At 35.0% G+C, this 27,778-nt stretch overlaps 1 protein-coding gene across 2 annotated transcripts; it reads right to left on the bottom strand.

Annotated features, from left to right (window-relative positions):
* Positions 1-272: 272 nt before the first annotated feature.
* Positions 273-27,676, bottom strand: MMUT (methylmalonyl-CoA mutase). Of its 2 annotated transcripts, none has more exons than XM_061194994.1 (13): positions 27,498-27,676; positions 23,204-23,628; positions 21,638-22,005; positions 17,990-18,147; positions 17,305-17,476; positions 15,774-16,022; positions 13,265-13,376; positions 12,062-12,177; positions 10,081-10,196; positions 8,350-8,481; positions 7,043-7,190; positions 4,493-4,660; positions 273-701 (listed from the first exon to the last, which is right to left on the bottom strand). In XM_061194994.1, the coding sequence occupies exons 2-13, from the start codon at positions 23,586-23,588 to the stop codon at positions 573-575; spliced, it is 2,253 nt and encodes a 750-aa protein (XP_061050977.1). In that variant the 5' UTR covers positions 23,589-23,628; positions 27,498-27,676; the 3' UTR covers positions 273-572. The 2 variants fall into 2 exon arrangements, with proteins under 2 accessions (XP_061050977.1, XP_061050976.1); XM_061194993.1 differs by having other exon boundaries at positions 274-701; positions 27,522-27,676.
* Between the last annotated feature and the right edge of the window lie 102 nt (positions 27,677-27,778).

The raw sequence follows: 27,778 nt of genomic DNA, 5'->3' as shown, positions 1-27,778 counted from the left end.
CCAACTTTGAGTCTGATTTAATACACTTATAGAAGTAATTCTGGTAGAATTTGGCTGAGGACTACAATCACAATATAGTCCCTACATAAACACTCCCATTATTTTTTCCAAGATAGGTATAATTATTTTATATATATGGATTACATCTTCTGGTGTTCAAGTCAATGCAAAACTAAATTAAAGAATGGGAGTAGTCAGATTTTTTTTTAGGCATTGTTTAATTCTTAAAATAGAAAGTAAATAGGTTTATAAGAAATCTTTCAAATAAATATCACAATTTAAAAAAATAATACCTTTGTCTAGAGTTTCTGACAAAGTACTGAGCATATGTTAGAGCGAGTTTTTAAGGATAATTTTATAGAGAGTTTTTAAGGATTTTTTTTAATTTTTAAAATTAAAATTAAAGTGAAACTATACATACACACTTATAGCATAACAACATTTTTATAAGTCAGGTACTTGAATGTAAGGCTTTCAGGAAAGCACATATTAGGTGTTGAATAATTTGAATACGTGGCTTCTTTGATCATTAGTGAAAGAATAGTTTAGAAAGCTAAAACAAAAACAGGATGTTATATAGATTGTTGCTTCTTTTCCAAACACTTCTCAATATCATCAAGCACTTGAACGGCAGCCTTTGGAATTCGAGTCCCAGGACCAAATACATTGGAAACACCAACTTTAAACAGAAATTCATAATCCTGTTGAAAGAATTTAATTAGTAGAACAGACAATATTTCTAATTTCAAGAAAATGAAACAAAAGGACAATGAATGCTGTCCTTTCTTCTTTATCCCCAACGCCCCAAGCTTTCTCATCTGGTACACTCTTGGCATTTGGGGCTGAAAACTTCTTCCTTGATTGGGACTGCCACTAGCACCACCGTTAGTACTCCAAGACATTAAAAGAACAAAAGACATCCCGCCCATTTTCCAAACACCCCAGTGTGTTGTTTGTGGTGGGAAGCTGTATGGTCCACCAACTGAGAACTTCTGAGCCCTAAACCATAATTTTCTCTCACCTAAATTTTTACTACTTGTCATTATTTGTGTTAAATTTAGCAACACATTATAGCTTTAAATTTACAAGGCTATTTATTTCCTCCAAGGTAATTTTGTCTACAGCTAGTGAATGGTGTAGTACTTTGAATTTGGCTTCATGATGGAATTCGATTTTCTAGAAATGAAAATTAACTCATTTAAAAAAATTCCCTGTTGTTGCTGCTGCTGTTTGTTAGTTTTACACAAAGTTTGAGTGAAAAGATTCCCAGGGCACAAATACTGCTCCAGGCTTTAGACTGTTTTAACATCAGAATATTTGTAGCTGTATCAAGTTTAGGACGTGCTTTAAAGTCCTGATCCTCATCCACTAGGGTGATCATATTTCCAGGACATTCTGGTTTGTACTTATTGTTGCAACAGCTTTTTTTTTTTTTTCCCATGAGTCTTTTTTTTTTATTATTGAGGTATAATTGACACATAATATTAGTTTCAGGTATACAACTTAATGATTCAATATGTGTATATACTGCAAGATGATCACCAGTAGGTCTAGTTAACATCTGTCACCCTAGTTACACAATTTTTTGTGTGTGCACTTTTGAGTTTAGAACTTTTAAGATTTATACTTAAAACTCTGTAACACACTGAGTAACTGTGGTTACTAACTAACTGTGGTTAGTAACTGTGGTTACTCTTGGTAACTCTCTTAGTTACTTAGTGCTATGTCCTTAGTCTCTAAGGTACTACTTACTTACATACTTCTCTCTTAGTAACTTTCAAATATGCAGTATGGTACTATTAACTATGGTCACCATACTGTACACATATACCCAAGACTTATTTATTTTATAATTGACAGTTTGTACCTTTTGGCCCCCTTCACCCATTTCACCCACCCTCTACCACTGCCTCTGGCAAACCACCAATCTGTTCCTCTCCATATAAGTAAGATCATGTGGTATTTGTTGTTTCTCTGTCTGACTTATTTCACTTAGCATAATGCCCTCATGATCCACCCATGTTGTCGTATATGGCAAGATTTCATTTTTTTTAATGGCTGAATAATATTCCTCTGTGTGTGTGTGTGTGTGTGTGTGTGTGTATCACATTTTCTTTGTCCATTCACCCACTGATGGACACTTAGGTTATTTCCATGTCTTGGTTATTGTAAATAATGCTGCTATGAACATGGGGGTGCATATATCTTTCAAGTCACTGTTTTTGTTTTCTTCAGATAAATATCCAGTATTGGAATTGCTGGATCATATGTACTTCTATTTTTAACTTTTTGAAAAGTCTCTGTATTGTTTTCCATAGTGGCTGCACCAATTTACATTCCTACCAACAGTGCACAAGGGTTCCCTTTTCTACACATCCTTGACGATGCTTGTTATTTCTTGTCTTTTTGATGATAGCCATTCTAATAGATATGAGGTGATATCTCACGGTTTTGATTTGCACTTCCTTGATAATTAGTGATGTTGAGCATCTTTTCATGTACCTGTCGACATCTATTTAGATCTTCTGTCCATTTTTTAACTGGATTATTTTTGCAGCACCCTTTTTAGTAGTACTCATTTTCATTCTTAAAAGTGATCACATTGGATGATTAATTACATGGTCATGCTAATTATCCCCCAGCTACTTCTTTTCTATCTCTATTATTTCCTTATAATATTCTTGTAATACCATAATTCTGCAATGGCACTTAACATCTTATTGCTATAAGCTCCACAATGGCAATGGCTCAATCATTTTGATTAACCGCCATATATTAGTGCTTTCTAATCTAAAATCTAAGAGACTTTCAGTTGAATAATAGCAACATTTTATATATTTACTGAAAACAAATAATGAGAAAAATGCATGGGTGTTAACTGATATATAATTATATTATAAAGGATACCCATGTTAACACACAAGTGTGTCATTATAGAATATGATCCTTAGTCTTTAAACTCATGGGGAAAAAAGTATGGCAAACACCTACAGATGTTCTAGGTAATTTAAATATCCAGAGACTTATATGAAATATATGTCTTGAAAATGTCAGCTCACTTACATAACAGGCCTGCATTTCTTCTCAATTAATATTTCAATGCCAGTATTTTGTGCTGCCTAATTATTTTGGTTCTTAAATTTTAATATCATGCCCAAGAGCTTAGGGATTGTAGACTCTAAAACTGCAATATAGATAGAAGTATTCCACAGACAGACAGCAATAAGGACTAAAAGCCCTTTATATTCCCAAATAGTAAACTATATTTATGAAGATAAGAGCAAATGTGCTAACAAAAGCAGTTTTGTGTTGACTGTACCACATTAAGTATTGTGTTGTTAGAAAGAATAAGTAATACACAGCTTGGTCGTCAGCCCCACATTGTCACCAATCTCACAACCTCATACATATGTGTATTTTCTCATTTCCTAAGTAGTGTATAAATTCATTATTTTATATTCTGAGTTGTAATGGAGGGAAAACAATTGTAGACATGGGCACAAGGTCACATGTCACTGACAGATTCCTGCTATATAGTGGTGAGGCCTTTATAGTATGTATGAATCATTTACTTAGGAGCAGTTTCATGTAAAGTTCTTGTAACTCAATACTTTTTCCATTCTTAGTAAAAAAAAGAAAATTTGATATAATTAAAAATTAAATTGGAAATAGACTCAATTTATATCTTAACTATTTTAACTTATCAGGAAGGTGTCCCTGCCCCCTTAATAAATTAATTGACATTATTGTTACCTAGCATCCATTTCTCCTTTCCTGAGAGGATCTACCTTTTTGTTCAAGAATCCACCTCTGCCCCATTCAGCCAATAATTTTTAGGACAGGCTGACTCCATTTATGTCTGAATTAGGTATTTTTGTCTCTAAGAAAACTATACCCCAATCAAATTAGCTTCATGAAAAAGGGGCTCTTACAGGACCATGTAATTTATACAGTGCTGAGTTAAGGCAACATTTAGGGATGGGAACAGGCAGGAAATGGACAAGGCAGTGACTCTAAAACAACAGAAGTAAGTGCTACCGACTGACTGACTAAAGGACTGGCTCCACTGCTAGGACAAGGGGTGCTCACTCTATCTCTTGGGAGGGGCTGATATAGTCACTGTGTGTTCACCATTTTTCGCTACTCCAGTTGTGAGATTTTATTACTTTTATCCTGTTCCTTCTCCATCATTGCTTATTGAATATAAAGAAGATAGATCTCTAACTAGGTGACTAGTTTGTAGGGAGGCAACTCTCTCATATAGCATTATATATTATTAAATCAAATTATGCATATTGAATTATAATATAGTCTGAATAGAAAACAACATGGACCACTTTTATAGAACTTACTTAGTAAATGACCTAGGAAATGATTTGGCTCTAAATCTGCAACAAATTTTTAGAGAAAGTATATAGAAAATTAAAGAACTATGAATAAGCTACTCAGGTTTCCCATCATGGTACTAGAAAATGTAGGAGATGAACAATACCTGTGGTGGTATCACCCCCCCACACATGACGAGAATATCTGGCCGTCCAAGGGCACTGAGTTCCTTGATGAGCTCAGGAACCAGGGTCTTATGCCCAGCAGCGAGCGTGCTCACACCCACAGCATGAACATCTGCATCCACAGCCTGCTGGGCCACTTCCCGGGGAGTCTGAACAATTCAAAAGTAAAGAGACAAACCATTATTTATCCCGAAATGTGTTTCTAAAGTGTTATACTACTTCAATCAACATTCCAAGATTTTCCTCATTAAAAATCTTGAAGTGACTATCACTTCATACTTCATCATCAAATACTAACTCATCCAATTATTATAATAAACACCAGGGCTATATCTGCTTCTAGCACTACAAACTATCAATTAGATTTAAGTTACACCAAAATATAGTCCCCCCAAAATGTTCAAGATAAAGTAGGAATATAGGCAAAATATATATTATCTCTTCATTATAATTTTTAAAAAATACATCTGTTGTCTTCACTATCAACATTTACTGAGAGGCAACATGGCATAGGGTTTATAAAGAAGTAAAAGACTGAACATAAAATGCAACATGAAAAAGTGAGCCTTAGGTTTTAAAATAGAATGGGAAAGAACAAGACGGTGGACTAGGAAGTTCCAGGACCTCATTCTCCCATGGAAACACGGAATTAACAGTGATATATGGAGCAAAATAAGGTGAGAACTATAGAAACTAGGTATGGGGCTACAGCACCCAGGAAAGTGCATAAACAAGAGAAAGGACGGTGCCAAGCAGGGCATGCCTCTCATTTATTAACTAATTTAACCATTGGGATATAGAATCATAAAGGATGTTTTCAAACATTCAATTATGAATTGAATTACCAAAGATAATATCTGCTCTGTAATGAGTCCGTGACATTGCTTTGATACTATACACATGTATTTAAATCATTTCATATAAAAAGTACCTACAAGTTTCTCATTGTAAATATAATGTAAATTGAGACAACTGGGAAGGATAAGGCCACCTGAGAAACCACTGCACAATTATAAGCACTAAAAATACTATCAAAATCTGTGAATTTTCTGAGTTGGCAATATTTTAAGGCTCATAATTTTAGTGCAGAAACAAAAGATTCTATACTCAGTAATGGAGCCACATTCAAGAAGATCTCTAGGTAAGTCACACAACATATTGGTAAAACCTTGAGTCTGTGAAAAATATTAACACACGAAATTAAAACCTTTAAAAATGTGCATATTCCTGCTATTGATTTCTTAGAGGTAAGACATTTAATTTAAGCATGATTTGTTATTCATATCATCCATGCTACCAAAATTGATTAGATTAAAATTCCATTTAGGGACTTCCCTGGTGGCACAGTGGTTAAGAATCTGCCTGCCAATGCAGGGGACATGGGTTTGAGCCCTGGTCCGGGAAGATCTCACATGCCGAGGAACAGCTAAGCCCGTACGCCACAACTACTGAGCCTGTGCTCTACAGCCCAAGATCCACAACTACTGAGCCCGCGTGCTGCAACTACTGAAGCCCGCGCGCCTAGAGCCCGTGCTCTGCAACAAGAGAAGCCGCTGCAGTGAGAAGCTTGTGCACCGCAACGAAGAGTAGCCCCCGCTTGTTGCAACTAGAGAAAGCCCGCATGCAGCAACAAAGACCCAAAGTAGCCATAAATAAGTAAATAAGTAAATAAATTTATATTAAAAAATTCCATTTAAACAATTCAGTTCCATGCCTTATGTTTAAATAAGTTAAACTGTATTTTAAATGATCAAATGTTGCAATTTTAAAAACATCAAATCTAATTTTAATTAAATCAGTCATCAGAGAACTGCATGATTATACCTTCAGCCACAGATAAGTTTGTTTTTTAATGATGCAGAATTATGGTAACAAAGTTGGTGGTACTAAAAGACAAATTATATTTTTGCAGATGGTATATAATGGGGAAATGAACTTTTGGTTATTTGAAAAATTCCTTTAGATGCCAATGGCTGACAACAATTTTTTAAAATTCTTTTCTTTTAGGAAAAATTATTTCCCAAAAGCTAACCACTAAATATTGAAAATGCATTATATTTGATCTCTATTTAAAACAAACAAACAAACTAAAGCAAAAGGACAGCAAAACGTAAGTAAAAAAGTAGAATGGGAAAGTATTCAACTTAGAGGAAGATTAAAAGCAATCTAAATACAGTGTATACTATTTGTTTAATCTGAAACATATTTGAGATTCTTAACAAAACCCACCTTAAATGCCTAAGACTCTAAACACATTTACAAATTTATCTACCAACACAGTTCAGGACATATCTCCAGAAGTCTGTGCTACCTCTTTATAGTAACAATTTCTTCTAGCCTCTCTAGAGTAATATTTTAAAATCCCAAATGGGAAAACTCTTATGGGAGACTCTATAAAGGCTGGGCCTCTTCAGGAAGATTTACTTCTTTCCTGGTGAAAATGCAATGAATACTCTTTAGTCTTCATTCCAGTTGACCTATCCGCAGTATGTAGCAATAGTACTTGAAATTCCTCCCAACATTTTCAATACCTGAAAAAGAGGACCAATATCCACATCAAAACCAAGATCAGCAAATCCTGTAGCAATAACTTTTGCTCCTCTGTCATGTCCATCTTGTCCCATTTTTGCCACAAGAAGACGAGGTCTACGACCTTCACATTCCATGAATTTCTGAACCCTAAGGAACATTTTAAAATACAACAGTTATATATTAATTGTCCAAAGGTAAGATATAAGACTCTAATTTATTTGCAGTAAATCAAGTTTATTTAAAACATCTAATCTATTTACTCATATTTTGTTAATATCTCTGTTTCACATTAAGAACTCCATTAAAGCCTGAGTATGTTTACCATCTCCCCCCTTAGAAGAAAATTTGAAAGATGGCACAGACTGTAAGCCTGTAACACTGAGAACATCACAGTGAAGCAAGATAAGGAAATAACAACTTTACAACTTAAGACAGTCCCCAGAGTACAATATGCAGAAATAGTTAAATATAAACTAAAAAATGCCTTCAGAAGTATTTGTACATATACGTGACTCACTAGCTGTTTTGAACTGTCCATATCTCACTTACCCTTCACAAGTGTGAACTCCCCCAAGGTGACCTCAATGTGGTATCTTAATGTATAATCAAAATACTTGCTTGCTTAAATCAATAAATTTATGCCCCAGATGAAAAAGCACGAAGAAACAAATTTATTTTTGTTAAAAGAAAAAAAAAATGTTCCATTTCAATGACTTTCATCGAAAGACTTGGCTGTTTTGATATTTATCTCATATATGAGTAGCGACATAATATTTTTCATGGAAAATTTATTACAGTGGTTGAGAAAACCAATCATCAGGCAGCTACTACTCACACTTCAGAAGCATGATCAATTTATATTAATTCATATTTCCAAATCATGTTTGACAGTTATTTACTGTCAGTCCAGCGACGAGTGATTTTAATTTATGCATAGATGGCAACCAAATATTTACTTTCAAACAGGAAAAGTAAGATTTTATAATTATTTGAGCAATTAAACAATGTAAATAAAACTTAAGAAAATATGAAAATGTACCGTCGTAAGGAGACTGAAATCTAAGTACCTGGAGGATATGAAGCAATATCAATGTTAGTTAAACAAACATTTGCTTGAAATGAGAAACTCCTAAAGGGGACTGTGGTGAAAGTTCAAAATATTATTTTAGTAAAGCTACAGATTAAGAGGAAAGTACAAGTCAAATATTTTCCACTGGTATGTGAAAAAATTAAGCCCACCGTAGATTCATGGGGATTGTGTCAACAGAAAAGATGACATTCTGGTTTAAGAAATCTCACATATTACCTCTTGATAGCAAATGATATCTCTTTACTTTCTCCAAATTCCTGGCGATAGGCTCCACTCACCATACGATCACTAGCTTTATGCTCACCAAATACCTTTTTCATGGCATCTGTGATTTCTCCAACTGTACATCTAAAATATTAAATGGAAGTTCTGTTAACATCATTATTTGGGACAAAAATATTTATTTAACTTAACATTCAATATAATTAGACATATTTTCTTACCTAAGTCAAAAATAGGCTGTCAAAAATCTAAATCCGTATGCTTTCTACTGCATTCATGATAGGATCTTTCCTCGGAATACTTATGAAAAAAAATGATTCTCAATGCCTTTACTGAAAAATGACCGAATGACCTAAAAACTACTAATAGACAAGCATCTAAAGGTTACTGAATAATTCACTGCTTAACAATACAAATGGGCAAAGAGCAATATTCCTACTGATATTTTTTGATAAAAAGTAAATCTTTTAGCATATTCCATTTGGTTATTAATTCATTCAACATGTCTTGAGTGCCTAATATGGGCCAAGCACTGCTAAGTGCTAGAGATACAGTGATAAATAAGACCAAAAAAAAAAAAAAAGTACCCGCTCTTGCAGAATTTATCATCCAGTCAGGGGATACAGATAATGCACTAACAAACAAATAAATTAATAAGATAATTTCATATGGTAATAAGTACTATAAAGACACTAAAATAGGCAAAATGGAATGAATTGTTTGGGAAAAATGTTTTAGGGATATTGAAGATATGAAGATACAGCTTCTGAACTAAGACCTAAATGATGAGAAAGAGACACGCAAGGGAACTTAAGAGGGAAAAGTGTTTGAAAAGGAAATGCTAAAGGCAGAGGCTCTGAGAAGTAGGAAAACATGTTTTATGTTCTAAAAATAGAAAGAAGGACATTGGTACACAGCATAACAAAGGAAGTAGGATAAAACAAGGTCAGAGAGGTAGGCAAGGATCATATCCAGCAGTCTTGCAGGCCATGGTAAGATTAGGTTTTAATTTAAAAGGACTGGGAGACCACTGAAGGATTTTAAGCGGAGAAGTCACCTTATTTCTTTTAAGAAATTAAAACTAAAAAAAAAAAAAAAAAATTAAAACTGAAAAACAAACAAAAAAACAACCGATATACTATTCACTCCATCCCTTAAGCACTTGAAACAACTTAAAAGTTCATTATATTAAGCAATAAACAATAAAAGCAAAAATAATTTATTTAGTGACATTATCGTATATTGGGAGAAAAGTTTTTGTGTCACTTGCTTTTCTGCATGTTCTGTAAGGCAAAGCACTGACTGCCTTTATGCTGGACTATCTTTTCAGAGATGTCTACACAGTACACAGCCTTGGAAGACAGAGATACTGTCCAGCTTGGACAAAGGGCAGGTTTGCTTACTGTCCAACATAATAATGTCTCCCTATCCTTGAAAGTACATCAAACTTCAACCTGCAAATCAGTGACACAGGTTTATCATAATAGCTTTGAATGTCCTGAGCCACAGGGAAATACACGAATATTAATACACTCCATTCAAAATGTATGAATGTTTTAAATGCACAGATGTTTAAGAAAAACAAGAATTTTTTTTTTTTGGTTTCCAATATTTTCTTTTAGGCTCACATGGTTTATAGAATCAGCCTTTTATTTAAGTACACCCTGAAAAACTAAACTGGTCAACTTTTAGGATTTGGAAATCTCCAAACTTACATATTCTTACCTTGCACGAGTTGCATCTACTGCAAGAGCGAGAATATTCCCATCTCCACTGGCAGCACATGCAGTCAGGGCAGTGAGACACCGCTCAGCCAAAGCTTGATCCCTGCTGGATTTGACCTTACAGAAAAGGGTAAGGAAAGGGACCATTTATGTGATTAGAGAATAAAACAGAGATCAGATTATACTCTTATTTATATCATATGGAAATTGTTCCATAATCCTAACTTTAAAAACAAAAGAAGAAAATAGAAGAGAATAATATGTATCCTAGCATTGATATTCATTACATATATTCATTCCCTCAACATTTAAGGACTTCCTAAAATAATACTAAATTCTGTATAACACTGATAATTCAGAAACAAGCAGGGCAATAATAAATAATAGTGCTGACCCTCCCAAGTAGTACATGCTACTTAATAGATTACAACTTAGGGAATATTTTAGTTATATTTTAAGTTTCCCTTAGCTAATTAATAGTCTGTTGGTAATAATATGTATGTATATCGCTATTCTACTTAAAAATAATCCCGAGAGAAAAAGAGAGACAGAGACAATGAGAAATACTGCAAAAGAGAGAGAAAGACAATGAAAAGTGTAGTCAAAAACATTTTCCCTTGGGTCTTAGCTCTATTCTGCTCTGCCAACAACCTGCCTCAACAAAGTTACCTAAAATCCAATTTTTTACAAGTTTTCACCACCTGTAAAAAAGTCTAAAATATGATATTGCCTAAGATGTCACTAAAATTATATCATATCTATAAGCAGAGGTGGGTTAGAAAATTTATATTAAAGGCAAGGAGGAACCCAAATCCATTATCATTATTGAATTTCTCACTCTTACCCAAAATAAGGTAGATCATCATTTATGGTAAGTGGATGCCCTCAAGCTGTGCGTTTAAGAGAGTTTAAGTACAAGAGAGGAAAAAAGCAGTTTTCCAAATATAATAAATATTGAGACTTTTGTGACCACTGGAAATATAATGCTACATCCTAAATAGGACCCTTTAAAAAATGACAAAAATGTGGGAGAGGAGTCATTATCTTCTGATTGAGGGTGAAAAAGGAAATAATATCATTAAACATCTGCCATTAACTCTAATAGAAAAAACAAATGGAAGTTGAAAGTTACACATACAGTCTAACTGGACAAAGTCTACTGGATTCTTAAAGAACATCTGAACTGAGGGGAAAAAAGTCCTATCTTAAACAATCATAGGGAAAGTTAACAGAGAAAACCATTAAGGAATTTCAACTTCCCTGCCTTAGAAATAGCAGTAATTACTAAAGCCAGAGATTAAGAGACCAAAGTAGCTTCATACAATAGAAATATATAGGTTACAGGAGTAAGAATTAATATGTTTTATCTATTTTAGTATTTTATATACTTTGGTTCATCTCAGTGAGAAACTGGAAATTAAAAGTTAAAACAGTTCTCTAGTTTCAATCTAAATATCTTTCATTTTAAACTGTATCTTACTAAAGCACTATTCAAATATATTTGATTTTTTTTTTTTTTTTAATTGAAAGCAAATGATTCTTTCATAGTAGTATCAGGAACATGGAAATAAATTACAGTGAGAAGACCTGGGTTCAAATATGGACTCTGAACTTAATTTTGTTTCTAACTTTGAGTGAGTTATATAATCATCTAAGCCTTACTTCAAATGTGTAAATTATAGGAGGCATTATTATTATGGTGTGGTTTTTAATAAGAACGTATAAGTGTCACAGAGGCAGATATCATGATTAAAAACATGAGTGTTTGGTGTCAACAGACTTAGAGATTTGAGTCTTGGATGCTTAATTATTTATCCTGGGCAAGTTTCTCCATCTCCCTTATCTTTAGTTTCCTCACCTTTAAAATGTTGGGAAATAATACACACTTCATATGGTGGTTCTAACAATGCAGCAGGACAGCGTGAGGGCTTGGACAGTGCCCAGCACACAGAAAATGCTCAAAATATGATAGCTGTTATTACCTTCTTAAGTTTTTCAATCTGCTTGTTACGCACTGAAGTATTATCAATTGCCAGAACATCCACAGATTCTTCTTTTTCCAACTGGTACTTATTTACTCCAACAATTACTTCAGAACCTGTTAATCTCCAGAGGAAAATAATATGTAGATTCTATTCACAAATAACTGTCTAACAGTAATGTTCTGATCACCACACATATTTTCCTTATAAGTTTGATATTTTTAAGTAGTATTCTTACTCTTAATGAAATTTCAATATAGATCAGTGAATACCAATATGGAATGGGGATAGGAGGGGAAAAGACAGGTATATATCAGAATCTCTGTAAGGGAGGGCTTTGATTATTCACCCAAACTATATGCTTTCCCAGAGTTTCTGATAAACTCTCTTCTAACACTACGAAATTAAAACTGTAGTAGCAGCTACCAACTAAGATTTATAAGGTAGAAGACAAACATGCAATGGCTTTTCTAATATTTTCTTGAATCCTCTTACAGCCAATCACTTTTAAACAAAAAATACCTTTAAAATCTATAAGTGATAAACCAGAATTACAAATTATACTTCTTTAACTCTATAAATATATTTTGCCTCAAACTACCAGATTATTACTCTAGCTAAAGACATCCCGCCAAGAAAAGAGGTATATCCTACCTCAGGATATACCTCTTTTCTTATTTTCTTCATAAAACTTACCATAATCCATAATTATTTTGTCTATTTATTTGTTTACTTGTTCATTTTCTCTCTCTCTCTTACCAAAATGTAAGCTCTATGGGTGTAGAGACCATGTCTGTCCCATTCACAGTTGTATGCCCAGACATAGCACAGTGTCTCAAATACTAAAGACTAAAAAAGTACTGGCTGATTGAATGAATAAATAAATGAATAGTCCAATGCAGAGCACAATGACCAATAATAATGTCATCTTCAAAATGGTGGAGATATCTACCCACATATATACACATAATAAATGGGCAAAGCTCCACACATACTTTGTACATGTGTTTGCTCATGTGCATCCAGGCATGCAAAAATACAAACACAGAGATAGATACATACAGATTCATGAGAAACATTTTATCCAAGTTTCATTTTTCTATAATTTTTGTTTTACTAACTTTATATGTTATCTTCAAACAGAAATTAATATTTCTTTTTAAATACTGGATTTCACATATAAACTTTTCTACTTTATCTTACCAGAATCTATTCTAGCTTGTCTTCGGGCAGCACATTCTTCGATTCGAAGTTTAGGTATTCCCTCTGCTACAGCTTTGGCCATTCCACCCATCTCTTCAATTTCATTAATGAGCTAACAAGGAAAAACAGATTAATAAAACTAGAAGAGAATATGAAAATATTTTAATAAACAATACAAATGTGTTATGTTATATAATTACTAATGTTAATAAAATTATAAACTATTTTAGTGGTAAATTTAATGTTTCATAAGAAAAGAATTAACAACAGAGCATTAATTAGAAATTCTGCAGAGTTAATAATGCTGTATTATATATTTGAAAGTTGCTAAGAGATAGATCTTGAAAGTTCTCATCACAAGAAAAGATATCTGTAACTATGTGTAGTAATGGATGTTAACTAAACTTATTCTGATAATCCTTTCACAATATATACATATATTAAATCCTTACGTTGTACACAAACTAATACAATGTTAATATGCCAATTATACCAATAAGAAAAAAGACATTCTGTGCTTAAAATTATTTAAAAAGACAACAGAAAAACTAACAAGTATATTTTGGAAAACACAAAATCTCTCGCTTAAGCCTTAGAAGCCAACTAATGATAACACTAATTCTGTGATTTTTATTTTTAATTACATAAATAAAGTTTTCATGGTTACATAAATACTCTAAAAAGTACATCTCAAAATGCCATTTTATTTTTCGATTTGAGCAGCAGAGTAATGATATAACTCTAGCATTACTGACATCAAGAAACACCTAAACTTTCAATCACAGCCTCATATATACATGAGACAATGGAAAATGGATGGTGGAATGGAATACGATTTCGTAGATAGGAGCAAGGTCAAACTGGCTTTCTGCTGATGGACTCAAGAAAGAAGAACCTGTACTGGATTCAACAGAAGCCAACAATCTTCTAGGAAGCTAAAAAGAAGGGGACTACTTGAGAATTTGCAACTACCTCTCTCCCATTCTGTCAGGAAAACCAAAATTTACTGACCTAGAGAAGCAATGGACTATGAAACATCAAGTACAGGGAGAGGCAAGGATAAGATGTCTTACTGAAACAAAAACCTACATTCTGAATGATAAGACTGCAAACAAAAAGGCACACAGAGGAAATAGTGACAATACAGGATATAAAAGAAAACTTCAAAAAATATAATGATCCTCAGAAAAAGAAGAAGAGATTCTGTAATAATGAAACAACTAGTATGAATGCAAGAGGAAAAATTAGAAAACAAAAATGAGCTCTCAGAAATTAAAAATACGATATATAAATTTTAAAGTATTTAAGTAGAAAGATAAAGTTGATGACTCTCCAAAAAACCAGAACAAAAACTCAAAGATGCACTCTAGAACAGATAAAAATGTCAGAAATCATTTAAGGAGGTCCTTACCTGATAACCATAAGTTCTAAAAAGAGAAACCAAAGGAAAATGAGTGGAGAGAAATTATCAAAGAAATAATACACGACAAATTTCCCAGAGCTATGAGAACATGAAAAAGGGGCCAGATGAAAATTGTCCACCAAAGGGGACAGTGCAGGAAAAAATACACACACCAAGGTACAGCAACACAAAAATAAAGAAGAGATCCTGAAACTTTCAGAAAGAAACATCCTGAGTGAAAATAGCATCAGATTTCTGAACAGAAATATTGAAAGCTAGAATAAAAAGTAGGTGAATGCTTACAAATTTGCTTACAAACTCCCAAATGAAAAATTTCAAACCCAGACTATCAATTAAATATGAAAGTAGAATAAAGACAGTTTCAAACATCCAAAGTTTCAACTAATTCATCTCCCATGCACCATTTTTAGGAGGTTCCCAAAAGATGTGCTTCAAAATAACAAGGGATAATCAAGAAAGAGACAGGATTCAGGACACAGATTCAACATAGCAGAGGTGAAAAGGATTCTGACAATAATGACAAAGGGAAGGTCAAGGACAGCAGTGGTCTAGAGAGAAACCAGTCTAAATCAAATGAGAATATAGAGGACTTCAGGAAGGATTTACATTGAAATATAATTATATTGGTAATATGGGACAAAGGAAAGAAGGGACAAGATCGAGCTAAAATACAAAGCTACCATACTAGCAAAGCAGTAGATAAGGTCTAAAATTGATTGAATTAGAACAAACAGTATATACATGTAATTTTAAAACATGGAGATAAAAACAAACAAAAAGATGTAGCTGACTCAAGGAAGCAGGAAAACAAGCAAGTGGAGGAGAAAGGACTGCTTTTTTGTTATAGTCTTTTAACATTAGTTGTCTTTTTAACTCTTTGAAATAAAATACTTTAATACAAATACAAATGTATTTTTAAATTAAGTTTCAAATACTATAAAATCAAATATAAAATTCCCTTTTCTCTGAAACACTTTATAAATCTTGATATAAATCTATAAATGATTTGATTTATAAATCAAAAATCTATAAATCTTTATAAATCTGTAAATCTTATAAACAAAGTTTCAGAGAGGAGAAACTGACCTTCAAGGCAGCGTCATAAACATCATTTGTGAGAGATTCCATCATATATGAACCTCCCCAAGGATCAGCCACTTTAGGAATCCCAGATTCTTCTTGAATAATGATTTGCGTGTTCCTGGCAATTCGAGCACTTTTCACAGTTGGCAAACCCAGGGCTTCATCAAAAGAATTTGTGTGCAAAGACTGAGTCCCTCCAAACACTGCTGCCATTGCTTCTACTGTGGTACGAATGATGTTATTGTAAGGATCCTAAAACATTTAGTAAAAGGCAAAAAACCAAAACAAAACAAGGCAACAATTGATATATATTGCAGCCGTAAAAGATGACAATGATTAAGCAGTGGCTGATGCATACTTTCTTTGCCAAAGTCTGTATTAGTCTTCAGAATATCTAATAAATTTAGACAAATTAGTAAACAAACCAGACTTAGGATTAAGAGCCAAAGGATCTAGTCTGTGCTTAGGCACTAAAACATTGCCTCTTATAATCATCTGAAATATGAAGTATTTGTTGTGCTTATTTTTCTATTGCCTAAATAGTCTTCTATAAGTGCATGATGAATGTATACTTTGTCTACTTAGATTATTAACATACTTCATTTCATAATTCACTATCTCCTAATTATTGTATACCTTGAAGTATCTACCCTAATGAAGTACACAAAACTGGCAATGATTTATTAATAAATGATTAATAAAACAGATGAACAATGGACTATAAGACAAGAACTATGACTTCTAGTTCATTCTGTTCCTAATTGTGATTTGGGCAAGTCACTGGACCTTTCTGAACTTCAGCTTCCTTAGTTGTAAAAATGAGGAGGCTAAGTCAAAAACAATTATTAAAGTTCTTTCCAACTCTGAAATCGATATTTCTCCATTTATAAGTACCTGAAATCATATTTAATATGTAGACTACTAGTTTTTATTTGTTTTAAATTTATAAAAGCAATGTAACTTTAAAGTTATATATTATTTTAATGTATCAAAATAATTTAATATGTAAAGAAAATGCATGTTAAAAAAGACCACCACATAATTTTTTAACGAAATGAAATTTAAATAGATTACCCAAGTGATAATAGTTTTTAAATGGTTTGTTTGCATGCATGCTTATTTAAACACAACTATAATAAAAAAAATTTGTATGTATAAAATCAAATTTTAATGAGGAAGTTATGTGTTAAGAATTTTAACCATTAAAATTATTTAAGACAATATTACGTAAATTATAATTTGTACTTCTTCCTCATCATCACATTTTTTTACTTTTAAAAAAGTAAAATACACAGCCCTACATGTAAGCTAAGATTTAAATGATTTTATATTGTTAACCACTAGAGGGGGCCAATTTTATTTATTTATTATAATTTGTGTAAAAACAAATATAAGTATGCATTACGCTTCAGAATAATTATGATTTTCAAATATTAGCACATAAGTTCTTAAATCTGTTTCTTGACTATGCCAAGTTGCTTAGAAGAAAATATATGACTTTACTAAAATTCTACACTTTAAATGTTATACATACTTGCTCAGTAAGTGACCATCCTGATGTCTGGCAATGTGCTCTTAGAAGAAGAGATTTAGAGTTTTTAGGCTTAAACATTTTCTCTATTAAGTGAGCCCAGAGTCTTCTCCCAGCTCTCATTTTTGCTATTTCCATATAAAAGTTCATCCCAATTCCCCAGAAGAAAGACAACCTAAAATAGTAAAGTGCAGAATTTGATTATAAAATGGAAATTAATTGTATCACACACACACACACATACACACACAGCTCAAATTTTAATTTCAAGCAACTTAGTTTGATTTAAAATCAAAGCATATGTACTTCAGTAACCTTAAACCTGTAATAATAGATGACTTCTGTATTTTAAAATGGAACTATTAAAAGAACAAAAGCAAATCTGTCTTAAAAACCATATTTACATTTTAATATTATTTGTCAAATGTGCCGGTTAATTGTGTTCTCCAAACAGCAGAGGCCAAAATTCCTCTAATTTACCAAGAAGTACAGTCAAATTTAATTCTGAATTTTAATTATAAACAGTATTGGCTTATTCCCTCTTTATCACTCAGATAAAACATAAAAAAAAATCTGGTATATTTATATATACAAATTCATTTTTATCAGTATATTTTGCTATACACACATAAAATGGTCCTGTGAACTTTCTTAATGTTGAGGCAATATTTGAGTTTAATTTACTTACCTTGGTGCAAATTCATCAATTGTCAGGCCAGCTTGGAGTCCAGTTCTACAGTACTCCAACCCATCCGCTACAGTATAGGCCAGTTCCAGAATGGCATCAGCCCCTGCTTCCTGCATATGGTATCCACTAATTGAAATTGAATTAAATTTTGGCATGTGCTATATAAAATAATAAAAAAATACAACTGTAAATAAAAGTATAAGAAAGGTTCTATTAAATCTGTCTTCTAAAAGACAATATTATTTTAAAATGATATTCGATTCAGTTATACTAATTAGTTCATAATATTAACTGAAAATATTTAATGTTTAGTTACATTCAATTCACTTTCCAATTAAAATGGCTGATCCAATGAACCACTGTAAGGATTGTACCTGTTTTATTTTTCTAGTGAAAAAGAATCACCAACCATCATTTAGCACCAAAAGTTAAACTCTGAAATTAGCTGGCTGAGGTTAGGAATGTAACCTTTGGCCCAAGAACTGAATGATGACATCTTTAATTCCAAACTCATGACTTCGACCTCATAAGAGGTCCTAAGACCTCAAACCTTTGGGAGAATCTGCTGAAGATGTATAAATTTAATTATTATTAACTAGTCATTAATTATCATATTTGAATGAACTCATTGAATATGCATAAGTACACAGTGGGTAAAAAAAGAAAATGATTCAGTGCTAGTACTATATATCAAAACAGGAAAAAATGCATGGCTTAAAAATCAAAGATTTCAGTTTGATTTACTGTGACATTTAATGCTAAGGATAATTCAGACAGGTTCCTTCTACCACAACCACTAATCCACTATCCCCCTAAAATCTCACGTTAGGTGGGGTACATATCACACAGAACCTGCAGAACCAAAAAACTATTATCCTTCCTAGAATTAACCAAAGATAAAATAATAAAAACTAAATCAGACACTCATTACAGTTGGTTCAGAACATGGACTCAAGTCAGAGTACTCAAATTCTAGTCATGTCACTTAACTAGCCAGAAGACTGCAGGCAAGTTTCTCAACCTTGTTATCCCTTGGTTTCCTAAACTATAAAATAGAGATAATAACTCTACCTTCCTCATGGAATTGTTCTGGATTAAAAGAAACGATTCATCTAAACAACTTAGTACAGTATTATGCCAGTACACAATAAGTATTCAAAAAAAGTTAGCTGTTGTTAGTGTATGGTATGGATTATCTGTATTTTTACATTTGCAAATATTTTATTTATAACTAACCAAGAGTTCTTGAAAAATGTTCATCACAAAAACAATAAGGGGATTGAATTACATGGAATTGAGAGACTACTTGAATATATTTGGAGTTACAAACGAGAAGGAAACAAACATGTGCTTCTCTACTGAGAGGAGTTTAATAGCAGAATTTTTTTTAAGAATAGTAGAAACACTGGGAACATTGGAATATTATTCAGCCTTTAAAAGGAAGTAAATTCTGGGCTTCCCTGGTGGTGCAGTGGTTAAGAATCCGCCTGCCAATGCAGGGGACACGGGTTCAAGCCCTGGTCCGGGAAGATCCCACTTGCTGCGGAGCAACTAAGCCCGTGAGCCACAACTACCGAGCCTGCACTCTAGCGCCCACGAGCCACAACTACTGAGCCCACGAGCCACAACTACTGAAGCCTGCGTGCCTAGAGCCCGTGCTCAGCAACAAGAGAAGCCACTGCAATGAGAAGCCCGCGCACCCCAACGTAGAGTAGCCCCCGCTCACCGCAACTAGAGAAAGCCCGTGTACAGCAACAAAGACCCAACGCAGCCAAAAATAAATAAATAAAATAAATAAATTAAAAAAAAAAAAAGGAAGTAAATTCTGAAACAGGCTATAATATGGATGCAACTTAAGGGCATTACGCTAAGTGAAATAAGCCAGACACAAAAAGACAAATACTGTATGATTCCACTTATATGAGGTACTTAGAGTAGTCATATTCATAGAAACACAAGGTAGAATGGTGGTTGCCAGGGGCTGAAGGAAGGGGAGAATGGAAAGTTATTATTTAATAGGTACAGAGTTTCAGTTTTGCAAGATGTAAAGAATTCTGGAGATGGATGGTGGTGATGGTTGCACAACAATGTGAATGTACTTAAAGCCACTGAACTGCATACTTGGAAATGATTAAGATGGTAATTTTTATGCTATGTGTATTTTGTCACAATTAAATATTTTTTAGAGGAACAACATAAAAGTTGTTACTTCAAATAACATACTTGATCAATATCTGAAACTGGCACTTTTATCACTTACATGAAAGATTATATAAAGCAATTTTGAACTTGCAGATGACATTAGTGTTTCACAAGGTTAAATGCCCAAGTACATAACAGCAGACTGGTACTATCCACTCCAATAGCCATTCTCCACTCTCCTCTTGTACCTGAACCATTCATTCAGTGCCAAAGTGTTCTACATTTCCAATCTTCTCTCTTTGTGTCCACTGAGATATAAGTGGAAGTTTGGTTTGTTCCTTCTGGAAGTTCACCTTTAATCAGAGGGGCTAGGTCCCTCTCCCCGCACAAACACAGCCGGCCCACCTACTTCCTTAATCATGAGCTGGCACACAAACAATAGAGAAGCCAAATGAAAGGAGGCTGGAATCCTCACGACTGCGGTGTTTCCATACAACAAAGGCCCTGAGTCTACCTTCCAACTTTTTTCAGTTGAAACAGAATTGACTCCTATTTAGTTAAAGCTACTGCTATTTGTGTACGTGTGTGTGTTTGTCATATACCGCTCAAATCAATCCTCCTGTGCATGTGTTCTTGAAATCGAAAAAGGTGAGAGGCGTGTATTCTATACAATTCACGTGAGCAGACGGAATCTATGAAAAGCAATAAAATTGAAAAGTATAAAGTTTATCAAATGAGGAGAGCAGGCAATGCTAGCAAGAGTCGTGAGATAACAGCAATTACAAGCGGTAAAGAGATTAAAAAAAAGGTTTGATGATGGAGGAGAGATTTGCCCTTTGCTATGAAATAATGGTCTAATTTTAAGGTAGCTAAGAAGAGAGCATTGCCAGCAAAAAGTAAAGTGGGAATGATGGGGGAAAATATAAATGAATTACTCAGAGGAAATGAAGAAGCTTTATGTTTCCCTGTAGAAGGATTGCTGCTAATATAGGAATACTACGAGAATCTTATTTTCCCACCAATCTTGGGAAAATGAACCTAGTTCAGGGGTGAAATATTAGGGACCTCATTGTGGTTGCAGATATAAGTGTTATCTTCTAATCCAGTTTTTTGCAGAAATAAAGCTAATATTTTCATCCCCATCTGTCTGACACCAGTGCCTATTCACAACTGAATCTGAACTTTGGAGAGAAATAAAAGAAGTGTAAATTATGAGCCCTCCCTGATTCTAACAAATATCAGAGAATAAAAATTTTAACAATAAAGAAAATACAGTAAATGTCTACTGCCCAGATTCCCGTAGGTAATGACAGACCATAAAACTAGTACATTAAAGACCAAAAAATAAGAACAATACACCCACATAAACACAAGACCCATACCCTGACTCTATACTACAACTATTACTCTGACTCAATTACCAAATTCAAATTAGGCTATGGCATTTTATAAAAATTCCTACATTCAAAGAACCACAGCAAAATCTATAAGAACCACAAAGGATACCTTTGCTGTATATTGGAAGATGTCAGCAATAATTTTCATGGATGGTTCTGGAGGAAAAATGTAAGTATTTCTGACCATAAACTCCTTTAGTATATCATTTTGGATTGTACCAGTAAGTTTCTCTTTAGGTACACCTTGTTCTTCCCCAGTTACTATAAAAGTTGCAAGAACTGGAATAACTGCTCCATTCATGGTCATGGAAACTGACATTTTTTCTAAAGGAATCCCATTGAAAAGAATTTTGGTATCTTCCACAGTGTCAATAGCAACTCCAGCCATTCCAACATCACCACGAACTCGAGGGTTGTCTGAATCATAGCCACGATGAGTTGCCAGATCAAAGGCAACTGATAATCCCTGTTGACCGGCTAAATATATAAAGAAAAATAATGTAGGATTAGAGTCTGGCATCAAAGTAAACTGATTTTCGTTAACACTACTTAGTGTTGATTCATCTCATCACATTATACTTTTATAATAAACATTTTTTATGCTCAAAACAAACTTAAATACTTTATTTCCTACTAAAAGTCTGCTGTTTCCCACGTGCTAAAATGCACAAAGTGAATTCCAGACTTCACTATAATAAAGGATAGATGGAACCAAACATGTCATATATCTCATGTCCATCTCAAGATTTTTTTATCTTAACGATTTTTTTTTAATTTTTAATTTATTTTTGGCTGCGTTGGGTCTTCGTTGCTGCCCGCGGGCTTTCTCTAGTTGCCGCGAGTGGGGGCTACTCTTCGTTGCGGTGCGCGGGCTTCTCATTGCGGTGGCTTCTCTTGTTGTGGAGCACGGGCTCTAGGCACATGGGCTTCAGTTGTGGCACGCAGGCTCAGCAGTTGTAGCTCGCGGGCTCTAGAGCGCAGGCTCAGTAGTTGTGGTGCACGGGCCTAGTTGTGCTCTGCGTGGTATGTGGGATCTTCCCAGACCAGGGCTCGAACCCGTGTCCCCTGCAATGGCAGGTGGATTCTTAACCACTGTGCTACCAGTGAAGCCCTATCTTAACAATTTTTGATAGAAATATATTTAAGATTCATGAAAAGATATGGCTGTTTGTATATAGTTAACATAATTTAGTATTTGTATGCTCGCTTATCTATTTTTGTTCTTGTCTTGACCATTCAAATATTATGGGAAATAGAATTATGAAAACCATGCAAAAAACTAAAATTTGTACATGATCATTTGTTTGTTCCTTTCTTTGGCCATCACTTAAACCATTTTCCCCTCCAATTCCTATCCTGATGGTTTTAAGTAAAAGCTTCTCAAAGGCAAAGCCAAGGTCTCTTTTCTTCATACAACTTCACTTCACCTAATTCCTTTAACACAATGTGCATGTAAGTATTGTTTACTCTCAAGAATTTAGCGCTTTATTCTGGGTCATCTATCTTTTTGACCATGGAAGTTGAAAAACATCCATTTTTTTTCAGAGTATAGCCTTAACTACAAAATTATAAAGTGACTATTACCTTTATAGAGATTAACCAGCCTCCCTTCAAAAAAACCAAGATGAGGAAGTGTATGTTTGATCATAAATATTATATCTCACTAAAATCTCACCCTTAATATTGTCTTTATAGAACTTATTGCTCTCTTCCACAGTACTAAAACCAGCATACTGGCGGATGGTCCAGGGCCTAAAGGTGTACATGGTGGGATACGGCCCACGCGTGAATGGCTTTACTCCTGGAAGTTCTTCAGGTAAGTCCTTGGTATCCCTGCTGGAATATAGAGGCTTTATGGAGATCCCCTCTGGGGTGTGCCATATTAGTTCTTCCGGGTTTTTGCCTTTCAGCTGCTTTTTAGCCAGGGCAGCCCATTCTGGGTGAAGCGGTTGTTGCTGATGCAGAAGTCGCTGCCATAGAAGCCTGGAGCCTGATGACTCTTTCAGCTGCTTCAGGTGATGAGGTGAAAGCAAAAAAAGCCGACTCTTAGCCCTCAACATGATGGAGCATGGAAAACACCCAACAGGAACAAGAACTGACCTAGAAAAAGAAACACAGTGTATATGTATTTATAAGAGAGCAGCAAAATAGGAGCTTTTGGTGAAAAGGGAAAAGAGAAAGAAAGGGTATATTAGTATGATTTCATCTCTTCTCCTCTGCTGCTCCCTCCACCTGATATTTTATAACTCTGGTCCCTCTTTTCCACAACTGCTATCATTGTTCTAGTTCTAGTCCTCTTCCTCAAGAGACTCTTAGTTGGTTTTACTGACCAGTCTTACCACATCTCATCCACTCCACACAGACACCAATGAAAACATGATCATGTATCACACTTCTCTTAAAATTTTTCAAAGGCTCTGCATCACGCAGAGGATCGAGCATAGCCTCCTAACCAGCTTTTTCATTCAAAAGGTTTTTATTTAACATCTACTTTATGACAGGCAGCGTTGGACGCTGGAGAAAAAAGTGGTGAACGAACCAGGTATTCAAGGCCCCCCACTGACACCAATGAAAACATGATCATGTATCACACTTCTCTTAAAATTTTTCAAAGGCTCTGCATCATGTAGAGGATCGAGCATAGCCTCCTAACTAACTTTTTCATTCAAAAGGTTTTTTTTTTAAAGGAATTCCTTTATTTTTATTATTTATTTATTTATTCATTTTTATTTTTGGCTGTGTTGGGTCTTCGTTTCTGTGCAAGGGCTTTCTCTAGTTGTGGCAAGCGGGGGCCATTCTTCATCGCGGTGCGCGGGCCTCTCACTATCGCGGCCTCTCTTACTGCGGAGCACAAGCTCCAGACGCGCAGGCTCAGTAGTTGTGGCTCACGGGCCTAGTTGCTCCGCGGCATGTGGGATCCTCCCAGACCAGGGCTCGAACCCGAGTCCCCTGCATTGGCAGGCAGATTCTCAACCACTGCGCCACCAGGGAAGCCCCATTCAAAAGGTTTTTATTTAACACCTACTTTATGACAGGCAGCGTTGGACGCTGGAGAAAAAAGTGGTGAACGAACCAGGTATTCAAGGCCCCCATGACCTGATCCCTGCTTATCTCTCAGAATCACCTCTGCCTTTGACCTCTACACATTTTGTGTTCTAGAAATACTGGATTACCTACAGTTCCCTGCATACGTCAAAGTTCCGTGACATGCTCTTGCTCTTCCACCGACCTAGATGCTCTTCTTTGGCTAAGGCATCACCTCCAGTATGCGGGGCTTTCTATGTGACAGGCCCTCCTTAAGGGCTTTATGTAGAGCAGCAATTTTAATCCTCGTAACAGCACCAAGAAATAGGTACTAATATTATCCCCATTTTACAGATGAGGAAACTGAGGCACGGAAGAGCTAGCATTTAAACCTAGGAAGCATTTAACTAATATACTCACAGCCTGTCCCTGAAACTACAAGCTCAGCTAAATGGCCTCTTCAGTAATCCATACCACAGAGCTCTGTTTCCCTCTTTATACATCTATCATCTCCCACACTACAATACATTAGAACGTTGTTTTAATGTTCATATTAAATATATTTCTTTATATAAGATATGTTTTATGTTTATACAAAACACACGTATATAAAATTTCATATACTGTATATATTCTCCTCTATTCTATAAACTGATCCAACATCAGAGCTGTATATTCCTGATAATTAGCAGAGTCTTTTTCATCATTTTAGGTAACTAAGTCCGATTTCATCATTTTACAGATGTAGAAATTAAAGTCCAGAGAAATACAGAAATAAAGTGGCTTGATCAAAATTCCACACAGAAAAGCAGTATCTGTTCACCTGAATTACTAAATCCTTGTCAGAGTCATATAGTCTCAATATGTAGAGCCTAGTATTTTAAAAGATTTTGAGTTGCAAATTTTATCAATATAGTCATCATGCCATGTAGTAGATAAGGCAACAGCAAAGTGAGCCTAAAATTCTATTTTCCGTACTATTTCTTACCTATCAATTTAGTGGAGCTTAAAAGAAAATAAGAATACCCAACATGTGTTAGGGAGTTGTGAAACAAAAGACAGTCCACTGGTGGGAGTATTAACTGATTTAACTATTTCCAAAAGCAAACTGGCAATACGCACAAAAAGTCTCTGAAATGATTATGCCATTCCACTGAGGGCCATCAGTCCTGGGAAAGTTACTAGATAAAATACATGTTCCCTATAGTTTTACTTGTAGTAAAGAAAACTTAGAATCATCAATGTCTAACAATGAAGAAATAAGTGAATTACAGTATATACAAATTACAGAATTTTATATAGCTATTAAAATATGTTTAGGACTTCAGCAAAACTAATCTTTGATGTCAGAAGTCAGAAGAGTGGTTACGTATGGTGACTAGGAGAGAAAGGGAGCAAGAAAGGAGCTTTGGGGTGATGGTCTTGATCTGAATTCCTATTACAAAGATGTGTTCAGTTTGTGGAAATTCCTCAAATTTTACAATTATGATATGTGCACTTATCTGTAAGTATATTATACGTAAGTTAAAATTTAAAATATGTTATGCACGGTTTCTTAAAAAAGGAGATAGGCTCAAAAAGTATTAAGTGAAAGATAAAAAACTGTACATGCAATGTGTTCAACTAGTTAAAAAGTGCATAGAACAAAGTCGAAACAGAAATACAACAAAAACAATTCCTATTTTTTTTTTAACTATAATGATTTTTATTCTATTAAATCCATGGGGTCCTTGTCATCCAAGTTCTTGTGAGCCATAAACTACAGGTACCAGCTTAAAAGGTGGGTGAGAAAAATAATTAATTTATAACTGAACCATTAGGGTAGTAATGATATAAAAAGTAATCTGAAAACTGCCTGAGACTAGATTGCAGACAGATAATATCAAACTCATTTCACACAAAATACAGGTAGGGCTTTTCCAAACCTGGATAAATGATAGGAAAGAGCCCTATATAAGTGACTTCCTAAAATCGCATGGCAAATTGGTAACGGTTGGAAATAGACATCACTTTTAGATAAGAACACAACTTCTGCTGATGGCAACAGGATTTCTGCATTCTTCTCATATCCATCAAGAGAGGCTTCAGCATCCAAAGAAGCAACATGCAAAGCAAATATAATAAGTTATTGATGGTTAGAATGTATTAAAGAGCAACGATGAAGCAAGCCTGACCCCACACCCTCAAAAAATGTGGATAAAACACCTACATACAGCTCTGAATCAAATAACTTCCATGTTTGTTTACATGTGGTTCCGCACTAATACTTCAAGAAAAGCTAGCTTGGAGAGGACAGCATACAGCATGCCAGTTAAATGTACTATTAGCATAAACAAATCATTAAACATAAGAAAATACTGGGAGAAAATCATCAAATGATTTTAAATGTGACACAAATTCACAGATTATTGAGTTTCGAGCTTATGAAGGATTGCTCTTTCAAGATAAAAATGAGAACAAGTTAGTAATTTACACTTTCATGTCAACTTAGACCTGTCTTTCCCCCTCTCAACCTTACCTTCACCTGTACACAGAAAGACACTTCCACTCCCGCCACCTCTTACAAAAAACCCTCACAATCACCGCGGCCTAGACGGGAGGCAGCTGTGAAGCCAGCACATCCCTCTGAAATCTACAATCGCCCTCGGCCTAGAGAAACTTCGGGGTGCCTGGGGGGGCCAAGGAAGATGGCGACATGGCCTCTGGGACATTAAAGGCACCTTCTATCCTGCAGTACCTCCGGACTCCCCCTCGCTGAAAGAGAGCGGTCGGTGGAGAATCTAAACCTAAGAAGCAAGTAGAGGAGAGTGGGATCCCTTCCCGGTCGTAAAGTAAAGAAGGAGAAAGTTGGGAGGTTGGGAGGAGGGAAAGGACCGAGGCTCAGAGGACAGGCAAGGGGGGAGAGAGGAGTCTGAAGAATGGAGGGATTTGAAAGGCTGACGTGCCTCAAGGTGCACGGTCTTACTCACGGGTCGGCCTATCTCGGACCGCGGATGCGGGAGAGGACGGCTGGACCTCGGCGCCCCCAGCCCTACAAGTAAAAGGTCCCCAAAGCTGGGCCTGCGACCAAGCAACGCAAAGGCCAGCGGGACGGGACGGGGGCGTAGGCCGACACCACCCTCTTTCCAGCCAATCTCATTGCGCTCTCGCGGGAGCGCTCCCGATGACGTTGGGGGCGTGGCTAGATTCCCGCCTCTCTCCACAAGTGTTTCCGGTTTCTACTGGT

This window comes from Eubalaena glacialis, chromosome 7, assembly GCF_028564815.1.
Source record: "Eubalaena glacialis isolate mEubGla1 chromosome 7, mEubGla1.1.hap2.+ XY, whole genome shotgun sequence".
NCBI lineage: Eukaryota > Metazoa > Chordata > Mammalia > Artiodactyla > Balaenidae > Eubalaena > Eubalaena glacialis.
This window is presented reverse-complemented; position numbering and strand designations above follow the sequence as displayed.